The following is a 20943-nucleotide window of genomic DNA, read 5'->3' on the forward strand; positions in this document are numbered from 1 at the left end:
GACCTTAGAAAGGCAGGGTAGGATAGATATAGGTCTGTAGCAGTTTGGGTCAAGAGTGTTCCCCCTTTGAAGAGGGGGATGACCGCAGCTGCTTTCCAATCTTTGAATCTAAGACGAAACGAAAGAGAGGTTGAACACGGCTAGTAATAGGGGTTGCAACAATTTTGCAGGATCATTTTAGAAAGAAAGGGTCCAGATTGTTCTTGCCAGCTGATTTGTAGGGGTCCAGATTTTGCAGCTCTTCAGAACATCAGCTTAACTGGATTTGGAGAAGAAAATGGGAAGGCTTGGGCGAGTTGCTGTGGGTGGGTGCAGTGCTGTTACCGGGGTAGGGTAGCCAGGTGGAAAAGCATGGCCAGCCGTAGAAAAATGCTTATTGAAATTCTCAAATTATAGTGGATTTATCCGTGGTGACAGTTTTCCTATCCTCAGTGCAGTGGGCAGCTGGAGGAGTGTTCATATTCTCATGGACTTTACAGTGTCCCAGAACTTTTTGAGTCTGTGTGGCAGAAGCAAATTTCTGCTGTGAAAAAGCTAGCCTTGGCTTTTCTAACTGCCTGTGTATATTGGTTCTAACTTCCCTGAAACGTTGCATAATCACGCGGGCTGTTCGATGCAATCCAGGGAACGCCATAGGCATGTTATTTGTGTTGGTTAAGGGCAGTCAGGTCTGGAGAGAACCAAGGGCTATATCTGTTCCTGGTTCTAAATTTCTTGAATGGGGCATGCTTATTAAAATGGTGAGGAAGGCATTTAAAAAAAATAAAAACAGGTATCCTCTACTGACGGGATGAGGTCAATATCCTTCCAGGATACCCGGGCCAGGTCGATTAGAAAGGCCTGCTCGCTGAAGTGTTTCAGGGAGCGTATGACAGTGATGAGTGGAGGTCGTTTGACCGCTGTCCCATTACGGATGCAGGCAATGAGGCAGTGATCGCTGAGATCTTGGTTGAAAACAGCAGAGGTGTATTTAGAGGGCAAGTTGGTTAGGATGATATCTATGAGGGTGCCCGTGTTTACGGCTTTGGGGTGGTACCTGGTAGGTTCATTGATAATTTGTGTGAGATTGAGGGCTTCAACCTTAGATTGTAGGATGGCTGGGGTGTTAAGCATGTCCCAGTTTAGATCACCTAGCAGCACGAGCTCTGAAGATAGATGGGGGGCAATCAGTTCACATATGGTGTCCAGAGCACAGCTGGGGGCAGATGGTGGTCTATAGCAGGCGGCAACGGTGAGAGACTTGTTTTTAGAGGTGGATTTTTAAAAGCAGAAGTTGAAATATGCGCAGCAGACACACACACTTCATCACGCAGAGCATGCTGTTTAGGCTTCGCATAAATTGTGAAAAGGCATCCTATTTACATCATGTTGCACACATTTCCTATCTATTGATAAGAAACTGGAAGCCACACTATTGGGTCATGCATATTTTATTCAAGAGTAAAAAATGTGATTTGTCCCATAGGGCATGCTTACAATATGTGTATTGTTTAGGAATTCAAATGCCAAAAATTAGTTCCAGAGAAAATTACAAGAAAAATTGTCACAAGTTAAAATCCATGAAATTCCTTCTTTGAAATAAACCATGTCTAGACCAATCAAGAGTCAGAAAACAGTGGAAGGGGGGGAAAAAACTGTAAGCTTAATCGTTAGAATCATAAGAATATCATCAAGAACTATAATGAGAATATATATTTTTTCCTTTTAAAAGAAAGTGAGACACAGGATTTTCATTATGTCCAATTTGTTTACATTTGAACAAACCATGCGAGCATGCTTTGGTAGCCTGAATGTTGCTTATCACGGAGTAATATGTTCATTCAAACGATTGAATAACTTCTGTACACCAACAGAACAGAAAAAAAACAAGGCTTCACACCTTAAAAAGAGAGCATCTGTGCCTGTAGAGCGAAACAATATAAAAATACAAAACAGTAATAAAATTAAAAATAATATTGATGAAAAAATGTACAAAAACAAATCAAAAGGAACCAAGAATGAAAAATGATATATAAAAAAAACCAAAATATCGTTGAAGAGGGAAATAATTCAAGTCTACTCTATTGAAACACATCACAATAAAAATTGTACATATCAATAAGGAACTTAATTGCATGCATTGATGCGTTCCATAACGTAGATGCTGTTAAAAATCATTATCTTTGTTATTGTCCATCTTTATAATGAATTATATATATAGATATAAGATTTTTTTTTTACTGCGACAGCAGATTTGACATACCATATGCATTCTCTCTCTTTAGTTACAGGCAAGTGAAAAACAATCAGGTAGAAGGTAGGTAGAAGGTAGCTGGAACTGCAGCCCCTAAACATGACAGACTGTGGCTTTGGTTGGTGGAGCGGCCACAGTCAAGCCCACGTTCCACCCCTACCCTCTGCAGGCTCATGGCGTCTTACCACAAAATAAATCAAGAAAGAAAAGTTCTCAGGTAAGATTGCATTGCAAGTAGTAAAATTTACATATTTTTCTTCTCAAATGCCCTTTCTTACAAATAACATTTTGTCTTTTTGTATTTGTTTTTATTACTACTAGTAGCAAAACATGTTGAGTAGCGAGATTATTTCTGTATGAGATGAGTTCATGAGTGAAACTCTTAATCAAAATAGTAAAATGTGTGTGTGGCATGGGTACTGTACATGAGTGTCTCGTATCAGACCCTTTGAGGATGTAGCGGACATGGGAGAGAGTTCGGGACTCTAAACCCTGCCTACTCGGTCTGCGATTGGACTGAGAAAGGGAACAGCAGACACACCCACAGGACCATACCCCCTGGCCTTCATCCCAACAAGTTCCCCTGCATCCCGCCCCGCTCGCCTCTTCTCCATGTCCCTTCCCTAATCTCTGACCCCACTACCCCCTCCCAATCCACAGACCACAGAGCGGGAAAACCTCCCCTTCTGAGCTCAGTTCCCCCATGTGGTGACCTGGCGTCAAAAAATATACCACCTTACCCATTTGTACAAGAGACTTTAACATTTGATTCGTTTCTCTAATTGGATGTAGGCGCAGCAGCGGTAGATGCAGATGTGTTGTGTCTGTGTTTTGTTGTATCTTTATTCTGAGGTCTGATATCACGATTTTGGCGATGTCTTGTCGCACAGCGCAGCAGTAGCATGAGCTCTGGGGCGGGCCTCAGCATCACTGGACGTTGCCATTGTCGTTGTCGTCGGTGCCGTTGGCCTCGGACATGTTCATCTTCCCCATGGACTGTCCCACGTGGTTGACCCCGACTCTGCGGGGTGGCATGCGCTCGTTGATACGGTCTAGCCCCTTAGCTTCCGCGAAGCTGGCGATCTTATGCTGGGGAGAGAACCCACGGATGGCTGAGGGGAGGGACAGGTGGGAGGAGAGAGGGGACACACAGGGGATCAGAATCACTGTCTCATGACAGCATTCATAAATAATAAGCCTGGATTTGAAATCCTTTGAAATTCCTCTTTGTGCACGCTCATATGATACAAATATTATTGGGAAGTACCACACTGGGCCTGAACATAATAGAACATTACAGTATTTCAGTCCCTTAAACATAGCGTTCTCGTGTCACACAGCAGTACAAGCTAGCATTGTGATTTCAAACATCATTTGACACGCGTCTAGAGAGAACGTCTGAACACAGCTTTGAGTAAGACGAAGACGATTTGAATAAGATTTAATTGTGGACAGAGTGATATCAGAACCCGTGGGGTGTTCACAGGCTCTTCTAAGAGAAACATCTGAGATAATGAGTCAACGACTCACCCAGCCACTCAGAGAAACAACCATGGCTATAATAGCACCCTCATGTCCTGTACTAGAATGACACCCTTGTTTACTACAATAGCACCCAGCACCCTCCTTTACTCAAATGGCACCCTCGTTTACTAGAATAGCACATTAGTTTATTAGAATGGCACCCTCCTTTACTAAAATGGGAGCCTTGTTTACCACAATAGCACCCTCCTTTACCTGAAGGGCACCCTTCTTTTACGGTTGTTATTATTATGCATCATGAAGCCAACGTGACATTACAGTACCAGCTACATGGCATAAGCATGTCATACTACATACCAGTGGAGGCTGGTGAGGGGAGGACAGCCCATAATAATGTCTGGAATGGAGTCAATGGAATAGTATCAATCACATCAAAGACTTGGTTTCCATGTGGTTGATACCACTCCATTGACTCCATTCTACACATTATTATGAGCCATCCTCCCCTCAGCAGCCTCCGCTGCTACATACGTAGTACTGATAGTGTGTTAGTTCATCACAACCCTGTCGTGATGCAGGCAGTTGTTTAACTGCAGCTGTCAAATGGGTACTAAGTGTCCAGGGACTCGATGGTTCACACAGATAGCATCACGCTCATGATATCATTCGGTTGACATCATGATGCATACTGTATTTCACCTTAGCGCTCTCACCTGTGTCCTGTTCTCCCTGCATGCGATGCATCTTTCAACCAGATGGGGGCGGGAGATAAGCCAAATCCCCAAAATAAAAGAAGGAATCATGCCTGAGCATAAAAAGGCACCCGAAACCATCATGCATCTCTTGGTAGCACCTCACTTTGCATGGCTTAAATTACTTCCATACAAATCCATGTGTTTATATGTACCGGTATATTTGTTAATATATGTGCATTTGTATTTTTATGGAAGGTATCAAAGTTGTGAAAAAGCGTTGTTTTTCATGAGCACACTATGTAATTATTGTTATATATCCTGACCCTTATATCATAACTGATATAGTTGACATATCTGGTAATCAAGRTACTGCAAAGTTCCGTGCTACCCACTCTAAACCAACTGTCCCCCTGAGATGTTCGACGCAGGCTGAATATGAACGGCTATTGTCACTGATGGGTAGTTGACCCAGTGCATGTCCTGCTGAAAGGGGTGGGGTGGGGGACGCAGCTTTACCTTCTCCGTCCTCAGTTTCTGTGTCGATGGCTTCGATGGCCTCGGTGGTGGCTGGGGGGAGGGGGAAAGGAGGGTAGCGAGTTACTTCTGACAAAGCCATGCAAATGTAGAATGCAGCCCCCCGGCGGTAGGTAGGCAGCTGGCCAGAGACCAGCGAGACACACATGTAACCCAGCAACACAGCCAGGCAGGCTGGATCAGCAGCCCACTCCAGTCTCTGTAGAACACAACAGACTGAGTGACCAAAGGACTGGGGAACACCCCAGGGCTGGGCTAGAGTGACTCTGGAGGCCCACAGACACCTCACCCAGCTTTTCAAAGAGCAACTCGATGGGAGTGAATACAGGTGAGATGACTGTCTCTCTCTCTCTAGTGTCGAGCTATAGCTAAAGAGGGCAGAATCTGCAGTCCTCCAGAGTCACGGGTGGCTGCACAAACCTGGGTCAGAAACAAAGGGACCAGAGGACGGATACGAAGACAAAGACCCAGGGAGAGATGGAGAGCGACGGAGACTGTGACAGAAAGAGAGTAAGAGTCACAGTGATAGAAAGAGGAACGGATAGACAGGGTGGGAGACGAGGAGAGGGCAGGCGGGACGGGGGGAGGGAGGATAGAAAAGCCATGGCCTGGCTTGGGCCTGGTCCTCACCACTCTGCAGAGTCTGTTTTCCCCCAGAGAGCACCCCACTGGGCAGCATGCCAGTAGGCGTCAGGCCCTTCAGCGTCAACACGTTCTCACTCTCCTCCCTGCAGGACGACACACACATCACCACACACAGGTCAGAGGGCATCCACAAAGAGCATCCATATTCCGCATTAGAGATGTGTACCAGCTCATGTGAAGTGAGGTGAAGAACATTCTCACCGAAGCACTTTGAACATCGTGGCCATTTTCCCGATGGCGCGGATCTTGTTCCTGATGACCTCCTTCCGAGCTGCAGCTGCGTTGGCTAGAAAGAGAGAACACTCATTTTCAGATCTCAGGAGTGAGTCTATGGGCCACATTGAAGTGATCCATTTCTATTCTTTACAGGTAATTCAAAGAGCCCCTCATAACAAACAAATACCCAGAAGCCATTTAATATACTGTACACATACATTGTATTTAAATTGTTTATCAGGATCTATGCCAGGGAGGGGAATGTGATACACTACAGCACGAATGGATTCTTAAAGGCCTAGTGCAGTCAAAAACTTGATTTGTCCTGTGTATTATATACTCTATCGTTCAAAAGTTTGGGATCACTTAAAAATGTCCTTGTTTTTGAAAGAAAAGCACATTTTTTTTGGTCCATTAAAATAACGTCAAATTGATCAGAAATACAGTGTAGACATTGCTAATGTTGTAAATGACTATTGTAGCTGGAAACGGCTGATTTTAAATGGAATACATAGGCGTACAGAGGCCCATTATCAGCAACCATCACTCCTGTGTTTCAATGGCATGTTGTGTTAGCTAATCCACGTTTATCATTTTAAAAGGATAATTGATCATTAGAAAACCCTTTTGCAATTATGTTAGCACAGCTGACAACTGTTGTGTTGATTAAAGAAGCAATAAAACTGGCCTGCTTTAGACTAGTTGCGTATCTGGAGCATCAGCATTTGGGTTCGATTACAGGCTCAAAATGGCTATAAACAAAGACCTTTCTTCTGAACTCGTCAGTCTATTCTTGTTGTGAGAAATGAAGGCTATTCCATGTGAGAAATTGCCAAGAAACTGAAGATCTCGTACAACGCTGTATACTACTCCCTTCACAGAAAAGCGCAAACTGTCTCTAACCAGAATAGAAAGTGGATTGGGAGACCCCGGGGAACAACTGAGCAAGAGGACAAGTGCATTAGAGTGTCTAGTTTGAGAAACAGACGCCTCACAAGTCCTCAACTAGCAGCTTCATTAAATAGTACCCGCAAAACACCAGTCTCAATGTCAACAGTGAAGAGGCGACTCCGGGATGCTGGCCTTCTTGGCAGAGTTCCTCTGTCCAATGTCTGTGTTCTTTTGCCCATCTTAATCTTTTCTTTTTACTATCCAGTCTGAGATATGGCTTTTTCTTTGCAACTCTGCCTAGAAGGCCAGCATCCYGGAGTCGCCTCTTCACTGTTGACGTTGAGACTGGTGTTTTGCAGGTACTATTTAATGAAGCTGCCAGTTGAGGACTTGTGAGGCGTCTGTTTCTCAAACTAGACACTCTAATGTACTTGTCCTCTAGCTCAGTTGTGCACCGGGGCCTCCCACTCCTCTTTCTATTTCGATTAGAGACAGTTTGAGCTGTTCTGTGAAGGGAGTAGTACACAGCGTTGTACGAGATCTTCAGTTTCTTGGCAATTTCTCACATTTAATAGCCTTAATTTCTCAGAACAAGAATAGACTGACTAGTTTCAGAAAGAAAAGGTCTTTGTTTCTGGCCATTTTGAGCCTGTAATCGAACCTACAAAGCTGATCTCCAGATACTCAACTAGTTAAAGAAGGCCAGTTTAATTGATTCTTTAATCAGCACAACAGTTTTCAGCTGTGCTAACATAATCGCAAAAGGATTTTCTAGTGATCAATTAGCCTTTTAAAATGATAAACTTGGATTAGCTAACACAACGTGCCATTGGATCACAGGAGTGATGGTTGCTGATAATGGGCCTCTGTAGCCTATGTAGATATTCTATTAAAAAAAGAGCCATTTACAGCTACAATAGTCATTTACAACATTAACAATGTCTACACTGTATTTCTGATCAATATGAATTTTTAATGGACAAAAAAATTGCTTTTCTTTCAAAAACAAGGAACATTTCTTAGTGACCAAACTTTTGAACGGTAGTGTATATATTTCCACACTCTGAGGTTGGATAATAATACTGTGAAAATGGATGACAATGCCCTTTCAGTGTAAGAGCTGTATGAAAAGACCACCTGAATTCAATTAAATTCATTAATAGACCAATAAGAAAGAGTTCCAAACCTCTCTGCCAATAACAGCTAGTTCTCAGTTTTCCCCTCCCCACTCAGACCACTCCCAGACAGTCCTAGCAAAATTATTGCTTGAGAAATTGCTCTTTGCTAAGAAGCATTTTTGGTTTCTTTTTGACCAGTAAGGTACTTCATTGTTACCCAGAAATGCTTTGATATTGAGATTTTGTTTTTAAATGGCTGCATTGGACTCTTAACAGTACAGTATATGAGTGACTCACCATCAAGGATCTCTTGGTCGTCTCCATCATTCATGAGTTCGTCGTCAGAGCAGATGCTCAACACGTTCACCAGCATCTCTGTGACTGGACAAGGGTCAAAGGTTCTCAGATGAGGGTGCTGCCGTACATATTTGTTTATGATAAAATGTAGTAAGAGGGTAAATAGAGGAAGGACACAGTCATTGCATATCGTAGCAGTGTAAGAGCCTGCATATGTCGCGCTGAATGTTAGTCTATACAAACATAGTCTATACTATCAAATCAAGATGATTTTTAACACAAACTTGGGGTCAGGAAAATAAATTWAAAAAAATCCAAAAGTGATCCCCCTGCATTTTTTTTGTGTGTCAATTTGGGGTTGTGTGCAGAAAAGGTTTGGGAACCCCTAACTTAGCTCAGTGTGATGAACCAGTATTAAAACACCACTGTACTCATTAGTCATTACACAGATAAATGCGCTACTCATGAATAAGAGAGGGTGGTGGTGGTACCTTTCTCCCCCACAAAGGGCAGGGACCAGGTGAACACGTCCATGAAGTTGGGCAGCCAGTAGGGATGAGGGGAACAGTTGAACTGGCGGATGTTCATCACGTTGTTCTCATACTTCAGCACTGCAGCTGTGGAGGGAGAACAACTGAGGGGGTCACGGTAACATAAACATTTCTACATGGACACACACATACTACACAAAACATAGATGTACAGAAACAATACAGTAAAAATGACCATCAGTGTGTTGAGTGATACATTACTAAAGCCCTGTATGTCTTCCAGCTCACGGTTCAATATCACATTCTCCATTTTGAGCCCCCTCCTATGTCAATGACGCAGCATGGTTTATTTTGCTGCGAGCGTATGCATGGAAATGCGTTCAAAATCCTGTCAAGTCCCAAGACGCCATGGTTTTTTCACCCCTCTCACACCAACGTTTAATGCCTTCAGTTGCAGACAGAACACAAAGCATCTGATGTGCTTCTTCCCCAGGGATATTCACAGAGATTGAGTTTTGATGTTTTGTTGTTGTTACATGTATTTGAAACAGCAGCAGCGGCTGATGCTAGCTAGCACTAGGATAATTATGACAATGCTACTCCCACTATATACTGTATAAGCTTGATATAGGAGTTTCGTCTCTTGACAAATATATGCTTTAGGAAGGATCCTTTTTACAAAAAATTGTAACACCATCCATGACATCGAAAAACACACGTTCTTTGAATGACTGTATAAAACACCACCACAATGAAAGACATCTAATAATCAAAAAATGAAACCAAGAGTAGAGCTCGTATAACACACTGGCTCTTCAGAGTGGCAAGGAGATACTAGGAGCAACATTCTTAGTCTTATGGGGGTGCACATCTTGATATGTGTTTGCGTGTGAGAGAGAGACGGACACAGACACTCAGGGACAGACAGACACAGAAACACAGAGACACAGAGACACAGAGGCAGAGACAGACAGAGGCAGAGTGAGAGGGAAACAGAGGCAGAGAGACACAGAAACAGACAAAGACAGACACAGAAAGAGACAGTGAGAGGGAAACAGAGGCAGACAGAGACCCATAGAGAGAGATGAGATGAGATCAACCACTAGGTGCCCCTCTTGAGCCCCAAAAATGCCGTGTAGCAACATTCTTAGTCTTATGGGGGTGCACATCTTGATATGTGTTTGCGTGTGAGAGAGAGACAGACACAGAAACACAGAGACAGAGGCAGAGACATACAGAGGCAGAGACATACAGAAGGAGAGACATACAGAGGCAGAGACAGAGTGAGAGGGAAACAGAGACCGAGTGAGAGAGAAACAGAGGCACAGGAAGAAAGAGACAGGCAGAGACCCATAGAGAGAGATGAGATGCGATGATCAACCACTAGGTGCCCCTCTTGAGCCCCAGAAATGCAGTTACAGTTCCATCAGGAGAGATAAAGCCACATGGAGACAGTCAGTCATACCGACAGTCCCTCCCACGCTCTCCCCATGTCCCACTATCCATCTCCACCAGCCACACATTGAACACCACCCACCAGCCAACACTTGCTCCAGCATACATTCCCTACAAATATTTACTGGTTCACAGAGATTCGTAAAGTAGCACCACAAATACATGGAGCAGATAGACTGACCTTTGTTGTTGTAAACATCAAGGTAGTTTGGCGCTGAGAAGATGGTGATGAGGGAGGGGAAGCCGGTGGTTTGGCTCTTTCGGTACATCCGGTAGCTATTGGACACCACAGAGAGAGTGGGAGGTGTTTCCAGGTTAATAATCTGGATGAATCATCAATTGTATAAAAGCTGCTGAAAAGTGTGTGTGTGAGAGAGAGAGAGGTGTGTGTGGGTACTTACCCAGCATCTTGTGCTTCATGTGCTCGGATGACTGATAATAAGTTATTGTTCTGTAGGAACTCACATACAGCTGGATAACTGCAAGGCAGAAACGAGAGAGATAGAGGGTTTAGGGATGTCATATATACATTCACACTGTTTGACACACATCGCAGTGCAACACAGCCTGACCTATGGAATTGAACAGCGTGCCGAATGCAGAAGTATTGTGTGACAGAGCATACACATTACATTCAACTGAATACAAAACATTATTTTCTGCATATGACATTCACGAAACAGAGCATGACCGAGCATGACACCCCTGGTCCGGCCACAGAGTAGAACATCGACATTGTCCTAAAAGAAAATAGAGCAGAGCATCAGCAGTCGTCAGTGTGCTGTTATCAGATCACTGCTCAGCATGATGCGAGATGTAACAGCCCATCCCAGCCCAGCACATGGCTCACAGGTCGCCCAAAGCAACTTAATGCCACTCACTGGGCCTTAAAAAACACAACAAACCATCATGTCAGCTCTCATTTGACGGCTAACTGGCTGTCAGTTCTACCCGACAGGAAGTCGTGAGGATTAGGACATTTTCCACCATCCTTTAGGCGTACTGTTAACGAGACGGCCTGCTTGACAGCATTGGTCCTCCGCCTCTCTCCCTCTTCACAGATCACTCCTTCCCTTGTAGCTCTCCCTCTTCCTATCACTCGCTCCGGTTTGGGCTGGAGGAGTGAGTTGTCATAGCAACAGCTCATTGCAGAGCCCCAGGGGGATTGTGGGATAGACGGCAGTGTTGAGTTGATACTGGCCCTTCTTTTATTCCACGCTCGACTCCGCCTCACCCACGGTGCATTTCAACCGCCTGGTGTGGAGTAGGAGATCCCCGTGTACTCGCCTACTCCCCCTCTCATCTCCTCTACATTCCTCTCCTTTAACCTCACAACAGCAGTTGCTAGTGGAGTTGATTCCCCACTAGCAGTATCTAATATATCCACCCCCCTCTGTATCTCACCCCATCCTGCTGATCCAGACAGACCGAGATGCTGATAGAGATTCAGCTCCATTCCATTCCAGTTCCTGAAGCTCCAATTTTACCTCTCAATCTATGAGCTTAACAGACGTTAAGAAGCCAGGATGTGTATATGGTTAAAAATCATAGTGTGTGTCGGTGTGTTTCTTCTGCAGGCATATTCACAGGGATTGAAAGGACCAACGAAGGTGGCAATTTTGGAAACAGCAGTGGTGGATGTTAGTAGGGCAAGATTAACGTAGAGGCTTACTGGGGCTGATTAAGGAACGATATACAGTATATATTATATACAGTGCCATCAGAAAGTATTCAGACCCCTTGGCATTTTCCACATTTTGTTACGTTACAGCCTTATTCTAAAACTTATCAGATGCATTTTTCCCTCGTCAATCTACACACAATACCCCATAATGACAAAGCAAAAACCGGTTTACCTTTTGCAGATTTCAAAATACAAATCAGGAAAAACGTAAAGTTTGGAAAGCAAATGCCTACTGCTGAAAAGAGAAGACTAATCTGTCTGTAGAACCAATAGAACTTATTTTGTAGCTAACAGCAACACTGTTTTTCAAAGTAGCTCATCTTGAGATTGGCTATTGCCACAAYGAGCACATAGGGCCATCACCGTGAATAGCCTATATCTTCATCATAGGTTATTTTTATTTTATTTATTTAACCAGGCAAGTCAGTTAAGAACACATTATTTACAATGATGGCCAAACCCGGACCAATTGTACGCCGCCCTATAGCACTCCCAATCAAGGCCGGATATGATACAGCCTGGATTCGAACCAGGGTCTGTAGTGAGGCCTTTTGCACTGAGATGCAGTGACCGCTACGCCACTTGGGAGTCAGCGTACAACTGGAATTTTGATTTAGTAGCCAATATATACTGTATATACAGTATATATTGCCTCCTAATATTGTACATTCTGTGTGTCGCTTCATTGGCCTGGGCTATTGTTTGTTAAATTCAAGACCATATTGATCTCAGTCTGTCAGTGTCAGTGTAGCCAGTTATTTCGGTCATATGTGTGGTATTAGAAAAGATTTCGCTAATGTCTTCTGTCATGTACATTACTTAGAACTGCATGAAATGCGTTTATAAAAGGCAGATTTTTTTGGGGGGGGGGAATCGTAAATATGCCTCTGCTCAACTGTAACCTATCTGTGTCATGGCAGTTAGCCTAGTGGGTTGGGCGTTGGGCCAGTAACCAAAAGGTTGCCAGATCAAATCCCTGAGCTGACAAGGTGAAAAATCTGTTGTTCTGCCCCTGAACAAGGCAGTTAACCCACTGTTCCTAGGCTGTCATTGTAAGTAAGAATTTGTTCTTAACTGACTTGCCTAGTTAAAAAATAAAAAAAAACAATTATGGTTTTATTATAACGTTTTTTTTCTTCTCTTCAACAGTAAATTTACCACGCATCCAATTGCATCTTGGCGCAGGGATTTGTTTACAGAAAATGATGGTGGGCCGGTTAGGGTGKAAAGGTTATAAAAAAAAAACAAAGCCCCAGGGCCTATGATTTCTTAATCTGCCCCTGGTTGCTAGCTAGCTCTCGGACTAATTATGACAGTGCTTCCCTATGCTACTTTACTATATACAATGAGATCATGAACATAAAAAAAGAGAGACTACAATCAGCATGAATAGAACCTGCAAATTGCTGTGGTAAATGATAGAAACATCTGAAAATAACAGGAGATTACTTTCACCATGGTTATAAACAATGTTTATGCACATACTGATGACTCAAGCCTGCATATTGATTGTGCATTTGTACCCAAATGTGCTGCAGTTTTTTAAATCCATGGCTCAGTTTATCAGAGAAGGTCGGTCTCTCGTGTCTGTGTCAGATTTGGCTCCTGAGGCGTTTCTCTGGACCACTGTAGTGCTGAAACCTTCAGGTGCTGAAGGCGTCGGGTTACAGAGTGACAGATGAGAAGCACTACTGAACTGTTCCCCCAGAGACACTATTGTAACTCCTCACTGACAAACCAGACCGTAGGTCTTTCACCTCATCATATCAAAACAAGCACAGTCCACCACCTAACAACAAGGATGCCGGGTGGGACTACATACAGTGTTATGTGGCTGTCTGATAGTTCCCTTAATGTATTGCTGTGGTCAGTCAGAATGATACAGTCCACAAAAGGACACAAAGCCTTTACAACATGGACATAAGCCAGCTGAGATTCACCAATAACACCTACTAATCCCCAGGGATCCCATATGCCCCCTCTCAAACTGACTGACCAATGACCTGAGGTGTGCACTTGCTTATGTGTGTAAAAAAAAAAGCCTCTTATGAGGATGTGTTCACCTACCACAGCCATGTATTGTACCAAAATCTCCATCCATCCCATCCTACCACCACCATCCCCTCTACCCCTCCCTACAGCCACGCTCCATCTAAGTTGTCATCGGCGTGTGAAATATTTAAGTGTTCAAAGATTTTGGGCAGGAAAGAAAAGAAACGAATAACGGCCGTGCTCTGAGCACCTACTGAGAGCCTACCGAATGCAGCCCCTATACATCCCAGGCTTTCCGCCCAAATACCCTCGGCACACAGAATGTAGGTCAGTGCAGCGGCTGCATCTCACACAGACATGACATACAAACGGCACACACTATGGCTGACAGGATACAGAACCACGGCAACACAGATGCACATCGGGGCTGTGTATGTGCTGTATTTCCCCGTGTGTGTACAATTTGAGATAGGATCCGTGCTGTTTGGTTTGGAGGTAATTGTTTGGTCGACAGATCCAGAGTGGGATAATTGACATCTCAAAAACACGAGGACTAGTTATGAAAGAAAGAAAGTGTTGAGGTGGAGCGAGAGAGAGCTGACCTGTAGAAGTAGGAGCAGCCTCGGACTGTGTTGTGGCTGAAGTACTCCTGGGTTTTCTCATTGCCAAAGTCCTCCAGAGGGTCAGACCACAGTAGGTCACACATGGGCCCAAACGCTGGAGGCTCCTTGAACCGGTCTATCTACAGCAGAGAAAAACATACTGAATTCAAACAGGAGCAAATACGCAAATATTCAAACACAAAAACAACACTCTCGCACGTACACAGGTACTCACGCATGCACTCACACACAAAATACATACACAAAATGCACGAGTGCTGTACTGAAGTATGCAAAGACGTGAAACACAGTTAACTTGATATTCCTATGCATGGCTTGTCAGTGCCACGGTGGTAGTTCAATACCTTCTTTATGTCATCTAAGTTGTGTATTTCTGGTGAGAGTCCTCCATGGACACACAGGAACTGCTGGTTCATGAGGGCAGCCAGGGGAAGGCAGTCAAAAGCGTCCATGCATGAGTCATACACCTGCTCCGAGTACTTGATTTTACCTGTCCACCACAGAGAGCGACAGACAGAGACAACTGGATCAGTGCAACGATACAGACAGGGACCACGCAAGTCATCCATCGAGGTGGAATCCTGATGTGAGATACGKGCTAATAACTTTGACTGTTACATAAGCTGTCCATTGACATTAATGCATGATTCACGCTTAAGAGAGCTTTCAGCCTGGAATAGACAGTCCGAGTAAGAGCAGACACAATATCTCACAGTCAAAAGCATTTACGTTTGAGTCATTTAGCAGGCACTCTTAGCCAGAGCAACTTACAGTAGTGAGTGCATACGTTTTTTTTGTAATAACATCCAACCATCCTCTCTCAAGAAGAGATACTGTATTGTGTGATCCGACAGAGCAGAGAAGAACAAGATGACTCCCGTCATGCACTTCTCCATGGATGTTAGAGGCCCAGAGAACTATAAAAATAAAGAGTCGCACACTTCATATATAAACTCCCAGTAATTTATTCGGTAAATCACCTAAGACCCAGAGAACCTTTCTACCTTCTGCCATATTCCTTCCCAGCTAAGGGATCTCGGATATTCATCACAACACCTTCTCACACTTTTCCCCAGGCTCGCCCGATGTCATCTTTGTTTGTGTGTGTCTGTATGCCATGGCAGTCTTTTTTCATTAACTTCTAATCCCCAACCTTTCACAGCATCGGTAACCACGGTGATCTGCCACCGGAGAAGATACGGAAATAGGTTCCAGGTCTACCTGTACTTGTAGCCTCCTGCCTGCTTCTCCTCATGGGATACCTCCGCTCGAACCATCCATCCACTACTTCTCTCTAATGTTGCACGCGTTCATTTTCAAGAATCCTTTCATAGCCTCTCAGGGAACAATGCACGAGATGACAGAGGAATAGAACATCTCTGGAGAGTACTCACATTCTTGTTTGAAGGTGAAGTATTCTGTCAAATGTCTACATTCGTGGTTTCCTCGCAGTAAATATAGCGTCTTTGGGTAGAGGATTTTCAGCGACCAAAGGTACAAAACACACTGTCAAGAGAGTAGATAAAGGGTTATTAGATCAGTTTACATACACACACAAAAAAACGGAATGATATGATACACTGTTCGGGACCTAAGAAAAAAGGCCTGCATCAGGCTGCAGCTTGGCCATAACAACGTCAACGTTATATAACGTGACATTGGATATGAAATCAGACCGTATCACGATCAATGACTGCCTTGAGCTCAAACCAGAAAGGGCCTGAAAATTGACCTTTATTTAAAATATATAAAACGCAACAATCAACAATTTCAACGATTTTACTGAGTTACAGTTCATATAAGTAAACCAGTCAATTGAAATACAATTCATTAGGCCCTAATCTATTGATTTCACATGACTAGGCAGGGGCGCAGCCATGGGTGGGCCTGGGAGGGCATAGGCCCACCCACTTGGAGCCAACCCAACCCACTGGGGAGCCAGGCCTAGCCAATCAGAATGAGTTTTTCCCCACAAAAGGGCTTTATTACAGACAGAAATACTCCTCAGATTTATCGGCTGTCTGGTCTCAGACGATCCCCTAATTGAAAAAGCCGGATGTGGAGGTCCTGGGCTGGTGTGGTTACACATGATCTGTGGGTTGTGAGGCCGGTTCGGCGTACTGCCAAATTCTCTAAAATGACGTTAGAGGCGGCTTATGGTAGATTGATGAACATTCAATTCTCTGCCAACAGCTCTGGTGGACATTCCTGCAATCAAGATACCAATTGCACGCTCCCTCAAAACTTGAGACATCTGTGGCATTGCGTGACAAAACTGCACATTTTAGAGTGGCCTTTTATTGTCCCCAGCACAAGGTGCACCTGTGTAATGATCATGCTGTTTAATCAGCCTTTTGCTATGCCACACCTGTCAGKKGAATGGATTATCTTGGCAAAGGAGAAATGCTCACTAACAGCGATGTAAACAAACATTTTAGAGAAATACGTTTTCTGTGCGTATGGAACATTTCTTGGATCTTTTATTTCAGCTCATGAAACATGGGATCAACACTTTACATGTTAGGTTTATATTTTTGTTCAGTGTATATCAGATGAGGACCCCCAGCCATTGATTTGCTGACAGCTGATAAAGATAGTGTGCTAATCATGAGAATTGGTGGAGCCAGTCTGTTTGCGGATAATCAACCCCTCAGGCCAGCGGGAGAGCCTTCCTTTATGCAAATGCAACTTGTCAGCATCGATTGCATGTGATTGGATGATTCCTCCTTCCTCCTCACGGAAGATTCCGGGGGAAGCTGGCCGCTTGACAGCGAGTGCAGCGCTGGTGTTTTTGCGGTGCTTCAGTGCACTATAGCTCCTCCACTATAGCAGCGCGGGGACGCAGCATAGCACACGGAGTGGCACAGGGAGGGAGGCAGCAGGACAGAGATGCCATTTGTCTCTCATTCCATGTGGAAACGACAGGAATGCCTCCCAGTCTAAAGGTCTCTTACCTCGATACTGAAGTATCCCCGGTCCACATAGTCTCCCAGGAAGAGGTAACGCGTCGTGGCCGGCGAGCCACCCACCTCAAACAGCTTCATAAGGTCAAAGAACTGCCCATGGATGTCCCCGCACACTGCAAAACATCAAATCCCACAGCATGAGAAAAGATGAGCACATTGTTACTGGATCTGTTAGCACTACATACAGTACACAGCGGGCATTTTATATACAGTTGAAGTCGGAAGTTTACATGCACTTAGGTTGGAGTCATTAAAACTTGTTATTCAACCACTCCACAAATTTCTTGTTAACAAACTATAGTTTTGGCAAGTCGGTTAGGACATCTACTTTGTGCATGACACAAGTAATTTTTTCCAACAATTGTTTACAGACAGATTATTTCATCTATAATTCACTGTATCACAATTCCAGTGGGTCAGAAGTTTACATACACTAAGTTGACTGTGCCTTTAAACAGCTTGAAATTCTAGAAAATGATGTCATGGCTTTAGAAGCTTCTGATAGGCTAATTGACATCATTTGAGTCAATTGGAGGTGTACCTGTGGATGTATTTCAAGGCCTACCTTCAAACTCAGTGCCACTTTGCTTGACATCATGGGAAAATCTAAATAAATCAGCCAAGACCTCAGAAAACAAATTGTAGACCTCCACAAGTCTGGTTCATCCTTGGGAGCAATTTCCAAACGCCTGAAGGTACCACGTTCATCTGTACAAACAATAGTACACAAGTATAAACACCATGGGACCACGCAGCAGGAAGGAGACGTGTTATGTCTCCTAGAGATGAACATACTTTGGTGCGAAAAGTGCAAATCAATCCCAGAACAACAGCAACGGACCTTGTGAAGATGCTGGAGGAAACAGGTACAAAAGTATCTATATCCACAGTAAAACGAGTCCTATATCGGCATAACCTGAAAAGCCGCTCTGCAAGGAAGAAGCCACTGCTCCAAAACCGCCATAAAAAAGCCAGACTACGGTTTGCAACTGCACATGGGGACAAAGGTCGTACTTTTTGGAGAAATGTCCTGTGGTCTGATGAAACAAAAATAGAACTGTTTGGCCATAATGACCATCGTTATGTTTGGAGTAAAAAGGGGGATGCTTGCAAGCCGAAGAACACCATTCCAACCGTGAAGCACAGGAGTAGCAGCATCATGTTGTGGGGGTACTTTGCTGCAGGAGGGACTGGTGCACTTCACAAAATAGATGGCATCATGAGGAAGCTAAATTTTGTGGATATATTGAAGCAACATCTCAAGACATCAGTCAGGAGGTTGAAGCTTGGTCGCAAATGGGTCTTTCAAATGGACAATGACCCAAGCATACTTCCAAAGTTGTGGCAAAATGGCTTAAGGACAACAAAGTCAAGGTATTGGAGTGGCCATCACAAAGCCCTGACCTCAATCCCATAGAAAATGTGTGGGCAGAACTGAAAAAGCGTGTGCAAGCAAGGAGGCCTACAAACCTGACTCAGTTACACCAGCTCTGTCAGGAGGAATGGGCCAAAACTCACCCAACTTATTGTGGTAGCTTGTGGAAGGCTAACCGAAATGTTTGACCCAAGTTAAACAATTTAAAGACAATGCTACCAAACACTAATTGAGTGTATGTAAACTTCTGACCCACTGGGAATGTGATGAAAGAAATAAAAGCTGAAATAAATCATTCTCTCTACTATTATTCTGACATTTCACATTCTTAAAATAAAGTGGTGATCCTAACTGACCTAAGACAGGGAATTTTTACCTGGATGAAATGTCAGGAATTGTGAAAAACTGAGTTTAAATGTATTTGGTTAAGGTGTATGCAAACTTCCGACTTCAATTGTATGATAAAGTGTGTGTGTATGTATGTATGTGTGTGTGTGTGCGTGTGTCTGCATTCTTGTAAGTCTGCGTGTGTGGTACTGAGAAAAAGAGAGTGCCTGTGTGATGCATGCTTTTCCTGTGTAAATTAGACTGTAGAAGATTCATGCTGTTTCTCAGCTCAGTGATTTTCTCAGAGAGTGTGAGAGAGAGAGAGGGTGTGTGAGAGAGAGAGATGAGAGAAGTTGCAAACTCCTGTTGCCATGGTGATATGATTTTTATGAGAATAAATAATGAAATAAATGGGAGTTTTTATTTATCTCGCCCTCGCATGGTGTTGGCATGGAGATGCTGCCTGGGTGTTTGCCCCCAGAGGCCTTTCTCTTTCTACCCCCAGTAGGAGGTGGGTGTGGCTCAGGGACCCTGGGCCTGGGGAGGGAGCCTGGGAGGCTGGGACTCTGGGAGGCTGGGACTCTGGGAGGCTGGCTCCAATCCCCTGGAGACAATAACAACTGGACTCTGGGTACTCAACACTGTGGCTTTACAGCCTAAACCTGCATCTCATTTCGTCATCTTTCCCCGTCTCCTCTCTTTCATCATCACCACTCTCTCGCTCCCACTCACCCTCCCTCTCCTCCTTCTGTCTGCCTCGGTCTCCCTCTATCAGCTCCACTGTGGCCTTTTGTCCACTCAAAGCTGGGAGCCTCTGCTTGTGTGAGTAAAGCAATCAACACACGCACACATGCTTGCACGCACACGCACAAATAGCATATGCACACCGCACATACAGTATTACATGAATGCATAAATACACACACACACAAAAGTAAGACTAAGCACAGACATCCAAAGACAGTGCTAGCAACAGCAAGAATACAGTCGTCTTACATAGAGATCCACACTTGCAACTCTATTCTTAAGAATGTCTTTGCACTGATACACACATCATCCAAATGTCATGCTCAACAAATGAAGCATATGACCCTCATGTTTGTGGCGCTTGTTCACCAGAGGGTCGAAGGACTACCCCTGTACTGTAACTAAGGTATCCCGTCTCCATTTACCATCTCCCACCAATCAATCAGTCAGTCCACCAATCAATCACTCAGTGCCAGGGGAGGAGCCATCTGTACATTGGGCTATGTCTATTCATCATGTTCACAACTCCTAGTATACCTTGGTAACACATGCTGCACAATGGTAACCAATGCCTTTTTCAGAGCAGGAATGAAATGAAAATGGGTACTAATACCAAATGAAATAACTAGAATTAGAAGAACCTATGCCCCCTAATGTCGGTGACACACAGTGTGCCTATTTTTAACTCAATTATAGCACACGAACAAGGACAGGCAGGCACCCCCGTACAAATAGATTTCTAATCTCAATGTAATCACCTGTATAAACACAGGATAAATAGGCAGTTATCTGACAAAGCAAATGGGTCGGGACTCACATTACAGCCCAGTCTAAGTGGACACCAGCTGCTGATGTAATACGGTACACTGTGAGTTCCTGTGTCCTCTACTGCCTCACTCCAGCCTTCCTCTCCCTCCATGGCCATAGTATGACGGGGGATTCAGACATGGGGGAAGAGTAGAAAAGGCTGATGTGTACAGAAGATAACCTCGTCTCTCTTTCGCTGAGGAAGTATTATGTAAGTTAGTCTGCATCTAGCATCCCATGAATGCTGGTCTTAATGACAGAGGCCAGACTAATATCCGATAAGGATGTGTATATGAGTGAACCAGCAATGTCCAATGAGTGTGAGTGTGCTTTTGCTGTGCTGTTGTGTTTGCAGGTTTGTGTAT

General features: G+C 44.1%; 1 protein-coding gene across 2 annotated transcripts in view; it reads right to left on the reverse strand.

The window, feature by feature from the left end:
- Window positions 1–1412: 1412 nt before the first annotated feature.
- Window positions 1413–20943, reverse strand: part of LOC111950316 (protein phosphatase 3 catalytic subunit alpha) — a 53282-nt gene continuing 33751 nt past the window's right edge. The window contains exons 3-14 of one of the 2 annotated variants that reach the window (XM_023967800.2): window positions 17311–17435; window positions 15751–15862; window positions 14701–14846; window positions 14336–14475; window positions 10459–10536; window positions 10239–10333; window positions 8603–8728; window positions 8112–8195; window positions 5791–5875; window positions 5575–5672; window positions 4927–4977; window positions 1413–3345 (exon numbers count right to left, since the gene is read on the reverse strand). In XM_023967800.2, the coding sequence (XP_023823568.1) occupies window positions 3161–3345; window positions 4927–4977; window positions 5575–5672; window positions 5791–5875; window positions 8112–8195; window positions 8603–8728; window positions 10239–10333; window positions 10459–10536; window positions 14336–14475; window positions 14701–14846; window positions 15751–15862; window positions 17311–17435 (1325 nt within the window). In that variant the 3' untranslated portion in view covers window positions 1413–3160. The remainder of the gene's footprint in view (window positions 3346–4926; window positions 4978–5574; window positions 5673–5790; window positions 5876–8111; window positions 8196–8602; window positions 8729–10238; window positions 10334–10458; window positions 10537–14335; window positions 14476–14700; window positions 14847–15750; window positions 15863–17310; window positions 17436–20943) is intronic. The other variant, XM_023967801.2, reaches the window with a different exon arrangement.

The sequence above is a fragment of the Salvelinus sp. IW2-2015 genome, linkage group LG23, assembly GCF_002910315.2.
Source record: "Salvelinus sp. IW2-2015 linkage group LG23, ASM291031v2, whole genome shotgun sequence".
NCBI lineage: Eukaryota > Metazoa > Chordata > Actinopteri > Salmoniformes > Salmonidae > Salvelinus > Salvelinus sp. IW2-2015.